The sequence below is a fragment of the Uloborus diversus genome, chromosome 4 (assembly GCF_026930045.1).
Source record: "Uloborus diversus isolate 005 chromosome 4, Udiv.v.3.1, whole genome shotgun sequence".
NCBI lineage: Eukaryota > Metazoa > Arthropoda > Arachnida > Araneae > Uloboridae > Uloborus > Uloborus diversus.
In genome coordinates this window covers 52,599,971-52,609,979 of record NC_072734.1, presented here as the reverse complement: position 1 = coordinate 52,609,979, position 10,009 = coordinate 52,599,971, and the positions used below count along the sequence as shown (strand labels likewise).

The 10,009-nt window shown below is 31.0% G+C and overlaps 1 protein-coding gene across 1 annotated transcript in view; it reads right to left on the bottom strand.

Annotated features, from left to right (window-relative positions):
• Window positions 1-228: 228 nt before the first annotated feature.
• Window positions 229-10,009, bottom strand: part of LOC129219737 (uncharacterized) — a 45,528-nt gene continuing 35,747 nt past the window's right edge. The window contains exons 7-8 of the mRNA XM_054854027.1: window positions 6,125-6,261; window positions 229-394 (exon numbers count right to left, since the gene is read on the bottom strand). Coding sequence (XP_054710002.1) covers window positions 337-394; window positions 6,125-6,261 — 195 coding nt within the window. The 3' untranslated portion in view covers window positions 229-336. The remainder of the gene's footprint in view (window positions 395-6,124; window positions 6,262-10,009) is intronic.

The following is a 10,009-nucleotide window of genomic DNA, read 5'->3' as shown; positions in this document are numbered from 1 at the left end:
TTATGAAGGGGTTTTCTTTTATAACTTCGAAACAGCAGAGTTTTTAACTGCTTTTAATTACTTTTATTTGTACCTGTATACACAGTCGTAATTTTACTCATTTCATTGTACTCGGTTTCTAACTGCTTTTTTACACTTTGATGTGTGTTTGCTTTAAATGTATTCTGCACAAAAGAATTATTAACCATATTAAATATTTTTTTCCATTATCTTCAACATTAGATCAATGATTTATTTTTAAAGATTTAAAACTATACAATTAAAAAACGTCTGTATGTACAATAAATAGCAACGATTACAAGTCATTCATTATTACAAAAATATTTTTCTGATGCACTACTGCTCTCTATCTTCCAGTTTTTGCTTCAAAAATTTATAAAATGTATCATGGTCTCTGAAATTATAAAGAAACAATTAGATACTTAGATTCAAAATAATTCAACATAGAAATTTCTCTTAATACATACAAATGAAAATATTTTTTTAATGAAATAAAGATATCTTAACTTGTAAACAAATATGTTTCCAAAAGTAAATTTTTATTAAAACTTCAGATTGAAATCCCGGGTTGGGCATGGTTGACTCGATTGTTCATCCCCTTCAGTGAGCCAATAAAATGAGTATCAAGTGTGCATGGGGACTAAACCCTGAAGGTTTTGCATTTAGCTGACCAACCTAATCAGAACATGAGCCTTGCCGGGGACCCGACGCGAATCTTAGAGAAAAGGGGGAAAAATCTTGCGGAACTGGTCCTCGCAAAACGGGCGATTCGTTAAGAGATGGAACTGTACATTTTGTTTAGAGGCGTTTTTAAACAAGTTTCGTTGTTCTATGAATAATTTTTTTCAGTTAAATAACTAGCAATTGTTGTTCTTGTAAGCTTTATGTTCCTATAATTAAATAAAAAACTTTAACGTGTTATTTTGAGTAGAAAAATCTGCTTTTTTATAGTCCACTTTAACATTTATAAATGTATTTTATTTATGTTTTTTTTTTCTGCCAGAGTCATGTTTGTCTTCTGAAAAATATAGCATTCCTGAGAGGGCTCCATCAAAAGACATGCTTGGTCTTTTCTCCCCCCCCCCCCCCTCACCCCCCCAATAAATTCGCTGAGGACTTTATTAGGCGTAAAAAATGATATTTCATTCCTCATAAATGTAACTAGATTTTTTTTTCTTACTTCATAAGTTAATATCAAAAACTATTATTTAGCAGCACTCGACTTTACAATTGTGCACTTACGTTTCGTTCCTCCGCTTACATTTGGATAATTGTTCAACTTTGTGTAATTCAAAAGTATATTTATAAAGGCGGAAATGCCTTTTAAAACAAGCTCCAACATAGGATGATTGCAGCTTTCACATTCTTCATTCATTTTGTCAAATTGTGGAAACTTTCTTTTAACTGCACTTATTAAAATACCTTTCCCATTTGGCAAAAAACAATTATTCTTCTTGGACTCTCAAAATGAACTGAAACATTTTATGAAAAATTGCGCTTCCTCAGTTTCTGGATTGGGATAGGTTAATTGCTCCGTTAATGTCAAACAGATATTTTGTCGTTTCTTCTGCCACGTCAAACAAAACTGATTTGTTTGAGGCTAAAATTTTAACGAAAGGGTGACACTGCAAGTGATTTTTATTTAATTTTATATACAGCATATCCAGGAATATAAATATAAAAGGGTACATTTTTTTCCTTCTCATTGGTGTACTTACAAAAATCAACATCGCTTTTTAATAAATTAATCTATATTCAGGTTGATATGATCAATTGTAATATACTGACAAATGCTTTGAACGTAAGTAAGTTGCTCGCAATTTTGAAAATAGCAATTTTGCAAAATTATATTTCATTCACACATTTTAAAAGATTGTCATTTACTTCATATGAAGAGGCATTCTAATATAAACGCTGCAAGGTTAACCAAGTCAGTTCTAAAATACGAATACATCATTTATGATTTCAATAAAGCATTAAATTAGTGAACTAGCGTGTTCTCATTTGTTGAAAATAAAAAAGGGTGTAAGAACATAGTAATCTATTTACCTGGAATTTAAATCAATTTATCATGCTCTAATTTTGTCTTAAAGTAATAATAATTTTTTTAACAAAAGCAAAGAAAAAAAAAATAAAAAACTAAATCCATATTGAAGTATTGAAAAAAAAAGAAGCATAATGAACTCTTACAGCATTAAAAAAATCAAATGGAATGTGACAATTTTTGCAAAATTTGGCTGATATGCAAATAAAAGAACACAAGAAATCCACATGGTGCTATACTGGTCGAAAGAAATTTCCCATAGCTTAGCGCTAGTTAAGATATTGTTTAACCTGTTTGGCCCAGGATCACAAGATTTTTTCCCTATCTCTAAGTTTCGTGGCGGCCCCGGCCTTCCCCAGAACCCTTGTCAAAAACCCGGTATGGGCACAGTAGGCCTTGGCCCTCATGGGTTGTTGCACCACTTCGTTTGATTTGGTTCAGAAAGGTAATTTTGAAATTATTTTACGGATAGTGTTTCAAATGCTTCCATATTAAACATCGAATTGGAGTTCGTCGGTTTAAAACTATTAAATTTTTATTATCCGGAACATAATTGTCAAAATAGGAAAAAAAACATAAAAATAGAGGATAAAACTAGTAAAAATCAAGTTTGATTTTGAAAAAGTCAAAGGAAAATTTCTACCATTGCTTGAGAAAAAGAAAAAAAAAACAAGTTTTTCAATTTTTTCTTCAGACAGGGTTGTCACTCAATTCTGGGAAAAAAAATTCCCTGTGTTTTCCCTGTATTGGTATGCAATCATACAAACGAGCAAACACTGATATTTGAGAAAGATGCATGTAAAATGAAAAATAAAAATTGTTTGCTTTTATGTTAAGACATTTTAATACAGTAAAACCCTTCCTAATGGACACCCCTCCTATACAGACAGTATTTAATTCCCCGATTCTAAGGCAAATAAAATTATTGCACCCCTGTCTGTGGACACTCCTCTATTGCGGACAAATTTTTTTCTCCTGTTTGGGTCTGCATTAGAGGGGTTTTACTGTATTTAACTAAACAAAAAAACCTTTAAAATTAGTTTATTATATTTTATTTATGAATTTTATTATAATATTTTTTGGTAATTTATATGCATGGACACTGATTTTTGCAACTTCAATTTAAAAATAAATAAAATCCCTGTACTGTCCTTTTTTTTTTAGTTGATTTTTGAATTCCCTGCATTTTTCCTGTGGCATGGCAATCTTTCAGCAGGCACCCATCTCATCTTAATTCTTCAAAAATTAAATAGGATTATAGCAAGGTAGTGATAATCAGTTTTAGAAGTTAAAAGTCAGTTGTCACTGTTGTATGTGTAACTATTAACTGTTATAAAAAATCATGCCAATTAAGGTGTTACATTAGTAACACATTCTTATTGTATAACAAGAAATAACTTTTGTATTTATATAAAGCTAAAATTACGATTTGACACTTTAATTTTACTGCACTTCTGTCACATAATTACAAAAGAATCCAAGATTGTATTTAGGGTTGGAGTTTAGAAGAGTATCTTTCATTGAGAATAATAATGGTACTATCAATCACAAATAGGATATCTGTTGAAAGTTATGCATTAACATTATAATTTCAGTCTACATCTTTTTGGTGAAATGCCAAAACTAAATTCAATTCAAATGAAATCATATTATTACCATGTCACAACAATGGTTAAACCTAGATTCATCATATTCAAGCAAAGAGTGAGGTAAACACACCAGTAATAGCCACTTCAAGGTTTATAATTGAAAAAATAGGATTCCAGGTTTCCCGATGGATTTAAACGTGCTGGAGGAATTACCTCCTGCACGTTTGAATCCATCGGGAGACCTGGAGTCCTATTTTTTCAAATATAAGACCTTGAAGTGGCCATTACTGAAGCACTGGCCAAAATGGGTGTGTTTACTTTATTACTTCAGAAATACAGTCGACGCTCGTTATAATGACCCGTCATCCAAACAAAATCAGTAGCTATAAAGAGAGGTTGGTATAACATATTGCATTTTATTTAGTCATTTTTTTAAAAATACATGTACGATTTCTCACACTTATGCCCCGTTTTAGAAGAGAATCCAGAAACTAACTAAGTAACAATAATTTTTTTTTTACGTTGTTAATTTCTTTCTCTTTAAAAAATTTTATGTTGCAATTGTAGAAGCTTTCCACCTTTTTTGACGTTTTCAATGAAATATAATTCATAATGTCATCACTTCTTTGATCCTCAAATAAATCTTTTCAATGGAAATATTTTACCTTTAGAAGTATAAAATGTTTAAATATTAGTTTTCGAATAGTTAGTCCTGAGGATAACACAAAAATTGAAACTTAGTTACGGATGTTATATTGGAATGAAAGGTTCAGTTTGGATGCTCTAATGGATGGTAAAATACATTGCATCAATGGAATAAGCAATGGGATTTCATGCATCATTTGCTATAACGGAAGGATCGCAGTAATATGAGGTCATTCTATAAAGCATTGACTAATTTTAATTAATGAAACAGTTTAAAGCAGCTCATTCTCCTATGTCAATTTAAATTAATTTTCATGTTTTTGCTTTATTTTAAAAAATGATGTTTCTTAATCTCTAAAGGAGAGGGATCAAAAGACTTGCATGCTAGAAACTAAAAGTTGATTATTAGTTAAATTTTAACTGTAGCAATTTTTAACTAATCATATGTTCTTGATGTACTTAAAAGGTCAGTTTAACAGGAATTTATCAGTTATAATAATGGAGATATTTATTTATTTGTGCTTTTTAAAGCTTGATCAGGTTGAGAATTATCGTTTCAAAAATTGATAAATGATCATTTAATGTTGTTCTCAAAAAACGACTCATTCTTGCTCAAATTAAATTTAATAAGTGTAACAGTAAAATGATTGATTATATTTAAATGATCAAATTTTACGAAGGAAATTGACAATGTTTCAACAGATTGAACACTCTTTACTGTTTCTTAGCTCTGTAATGGAAATATTTTTCTCTCTCAGGTCACACACCTGAGACAAAATCTTTTCTTTGAACTAAGATAAATCTATTGCTCAGTGTCAGGGTCTAAGAAGAAAAAAATCCATTGTGTCAATTATGTTCATCGTCTCTTTTGCTGTCTATTAATAGAACTTGCAATCTACGTGTCTGTAACATAATTTGTAACATTACTTCTGTGATCCTTTTTTCTTCCATTATCTTTCTCAATAATATTTTCCAAAAAAAAAAAAAATTGAAATAAATTATTAAAGCTTATTTCATTCTTCAAATGAGGCGGTGAGAAGCAAACGGATGTAAGTGGACATTTTCCAGTTTTGAGTAAAACACGTTTAAAGATTATGTCTTAGGCATATTGAATTTTTTTGGTTTTATTGAATTTTTTTTCTACATCATGTTATACAGCAGCACCTACCAGGACTACTAGTATTATCTCTTGCCCCAAGACAGAGGAGGGGTTCACCTACCACTGTACTGGATATCTACAAATTTTTGATTTTGCCACTTGCATCCTTTTGCTTCTCACTACCTCAAATGTTGTATTCATTACGATGACATCACTTCTCATCTTTAGCAGCTAATTAGCTGTATATATGAGTTAATTTCTCATAAAGTATATGATAAGTATTAAGTACATAAGGGATACAAAGTAAAATATAAATTGTCAAGAAGCATGACCGCGGAACATTTAGATTAGTGCGCTACACTTGGTGGTTTTAGTTCTATTGCTGAAAAGTATTGAAAAGCACATATACTAATGGCATAAATGCTGTTTTTAGTGTGTGGCATTTGAAAAATAAAATAAAAAATAAATAAATAAATCATCAAGAAAAAATTTTCAATAAAACTGCCTTATAGAAATTTATGAAAATTAATTTTGAGTTCATGATATTTTCTTTTTTTAGAATCTAGTGGACACCCCGGCATCAATCCTTTTGCATGCTTTGGAGCAATTAACATGATTTTTATCATTTTTTTAAAATCAATTTGGCAACAGTTTAAATCTAAAAGTAAAAGTTAATCTCAAATTATATTAAAAAGCTAATGCTCAGTACTATTTTTGACATGGAAAAACAAATAAAAAAGATAATACCTATAGCTTTTTAGTTCATCATGTTGTTGCTTGTTTGAAGCACTCATTTCTTGTATATCTTCATACAAACTATGTAGAACTGATGTTCGCACAAGAGTATAAACATTGCTGTCTTGATCACATCTCTTCTCAAAAGCCTATAAATTAGAAAGTTTTTAGTTATCACAAATAAAGGAAAAAATGTTTTTGTGTCAGAAATGTAATTCACATGCCCATATCTTTCTCAGAAATAGACTTTTAATTACTCACTTTAATCAGAAATAATTCCATATGCAGGCGTCCCTCCTTATAACACGGTACTTCTACAATAAGGTTTCGATATTACATAGTATGAAACTTGAATTTAATACTTCATGGTTTTGACGTAACTCGAATGTTATATTTATAAAGATGGAATTTCCATTTTGTTTATTACATTCTGTTAATGGTTGATAACTCTAGTAAGTTTTTACTTTGTTTTTATGAAACTTGGTTTCGATATAACACGGTACACATCCCTTGATTTACATTATTTCTAAGCCTCGTATAACACAGTTTCGAAATAACACGGAACACGATTTCGATATAACACGATACATCTTAACCTGATTTTTCTCATGCATGTGCATGATTAGTATTAAAAATAAATAAAAATGTTACTTTTAAAAAAGTCTCATATAACATGGTTTCGATGCTATACGCAAAGAATTAACTGTGTTATACAAGGGACACCTGTACATTCCTTCAATGCAAACTTGATCTTTAAAATCATTTCAACTAGTGGAAATTTAACTCTTTTTATGCTATTTTTTTACTCTAAAACTCCCTATCGTTCGGATAATACCCACCCATGTTAAAAAATTCTTAGTCATCCAAATATTCACTGTATTATTTTTACTACAATGCAACAAGAAGTAACAAAAACTTTAACAATAATAGTAAATAAGTAAAATTAACTGAACTTCTTTTTTTAGTTTTTTTTTTTTTTTTTGACATTATTTTAGTATTACAAATACCTAAAATGACTAAGAAGGAAAAAAGGGAAGCATATAAAACAGAACAAATATGTTTTAATAATAATTCATTTTTAAACCCTCTAATGGAAACCAAAAATTTTGCCAAAAAATTCAAAAGCATGGAGCAGCTATGCCTCAAAAATGGTACTATCTGGTAAAAAGATTCCTTAGTTCCTCCAGCGGTATACAATGAAAAAATCAGAGGTAATCTCCAATACTGTACGTTAGTTGAAATGCCAACCACTTCCTTTTCTTTTGCAGTCCTTTCAATATCTTGTTCTCTAACAGTTTTTACTTGCAACACCTTTTTGAGGAAGTAATACCAGGCAGTGCTATAAGTATCAAAATGTTCAGTACTAAATGGATGTGCCATAGTTCAACAATGGCTATGATCAGCGACCTCGACAGGTAGGTACCGGTCAGTTGATCACATGACAGCTAATAGTCCAGGATCTGACAGCATTTCTGTAAGAAAGTTTAAGTAGGGAGAATTTTTTTTCAAAAATATTTAGTAGGAGTCCTAGAAAGTATTTTGGACTTGGGTGGACATCAGCCACCGGTCCATTCTCCTGCTATGATGTCATGGTGCATTTCCCTGCTATGACGTCATCAAAGATGGCAGCCGCGGGCCCTCATAAATGCTCATATCTATGTTAATATTTGCCCGATTTGACTAAAATTTGGTCAGTATATTGACATTAGGGTTTTTAAAGTGAATAGCAATGTGTTTAACTATTGCTAAAAATTAATAAATTAATATATATTTTTATATAAGATTTATTTTTTTCACAAATAGCAAGGAAGACTAAAAATCTGTACTAAATACGTTCAAATTTAAAATAAAAAGTATGGTAAGTAGAGATTTATAATATCTAATAAAATCTAAAAGGTATTTTTTTTTAAATATTGTTACAGTTTGATTGTAACCCTTTATTACTACGCTTGTAGAAAGAGCAACAAGTTACTCAGTTTTCTGTACAAGTTCAGGAGAGTTAGCACATTTTAAGCAATTGCAAGTCCCAATTGAATCAGTTGAAAATGTCTGTAAAGTCTCTTCTGGCACCAAATCATTTTTTACTACTGAAAAACGAAATTTATACGAGTTCAATCCAATAGATCATATGCCGGTAACATGTCAATAAAGGTATGTATTTAAATAAGATCTGAAGAAATAACCCTTAGCATTTCTGCCAGTAAGAGGCAAACTCTCAATCTTGATGTTCTTTGCATGATGATACAGGCATAATCTAAGATAAACTAAAGATCTACAGAAAACTTTTTTCGTATACTTGTGCTAATTATTTTTCTGCCGACATAATATTTGTCCTATGTAATTCCAGTCTGATGTTATAACCATAATTCTCCAAATATTTTATAGATGCATAATGAAGAGAATTTTTTTGTGTGTGTGTGTGTGTGCCAAAATAACTCATGTTATCTGATCAAGATAGTGCATGAATGGCTAGAATCATTGAACATAGCTTTTTACTACTTTTTTCTGTTAATATAATGATCAGCCAAAAGTCACATGGAATCACCAATTCAAATGCACAGCAATATCAAATCATTGAAGAGAAGACCAGTAAAAATAAAATAATATCATTCTGTCAATATCAGAACTAACAAGAACGATTTCAGAATGAATGTTTTGAATGTATCATCTTTTTAAATTGCTTCCTTAACTGTCAAACACTTTTATTTCGGGTGGTTTAAGCACTGATGCACAGATGTATAATACCTCACTTCTTCATCACCATAAAAGGCCTTAAAGATGTGGTTGGTATTACGTAGCATTGTACAAAATTTGTGTAACCTTACTCCGTAAAAGCAGTGGCATTTTTCTGCCTTCATAGTAATGGAGGAACTTAACACCTGAAACTGGTGTAACGTTACACGTCGCTCTCACCGTTACACCAGTTTTATCAGTTAAGTTACTTCATTGCTATGGAGGAAGCTAGCCGCCGGGATAAGGTTACACAAAATGCAGACTGCTGCCACCGTATTTAGAGTAATGTTACACAATTTTTTTTTACAGTGAGTGCTTGTATCTGTGATGTGGTTGGTATTACAAGTGCCTGTATTGGCGATGAACACCAGTAAAATAAGTTTGTTTCTTGATGATCCCCAAAAAACTGCCGAGTTGGACATGTATTGGAACATCTTAAGAGATCTTAATGACATCTCTGTCTCTACACGGTCTCAGATATTTTAAGAAGGAAAGTGCGATAACATTTTTTCTGTGATGCTCCAAATACCTAACAAAAAAGCAGAAACTGCTTAGTCAAAGATTTTCTCCTCATTTTTCATAACCTTTCAAAAAAAAATTCAGGACGTCTGCTATATAACAGATTTTTCGTCAGACATGAACAAGGTTGTCATCTCTGGTGCTAACATAAGATGCTTCTAACCCTTTTCACAATGCATTTTATTTGTGGTTTTATCAAAAACGATGAACAGTTTTCAGATATAGTTCATACTGAAAGAATTCTTGCATACCATATGAACTAGATTGAGCTACTTATATGATGCAGTGAGATTTACTGTTTGACTTCCTTTTAGTAGTTTTCCCAGTATTATCAAAGTTTTTTGCTTTGTTGCGATGAAAAGATGGATATGAATGGTACTTGAGATTTTTACTGGTTTGTGTTTTGAGCAGTGTATGATAGATACATATCTTCACCTGTCTTAAACAAGTTTGATACTTTGTTAGTAGATTGTGTAATGATGCTATACCCCCTTTATAGTATAAATCAAAACCCTGATGAAACCTCTGCATCTAATATGTGAGTTTACTTCTTAGAAAAAGCGTGGCAGATGTTTAAGCCTTCGACATAAGTAACAGAATCTGTTATCTCTCGAAATGCATTTTATCAGACGATATATAGTGTGT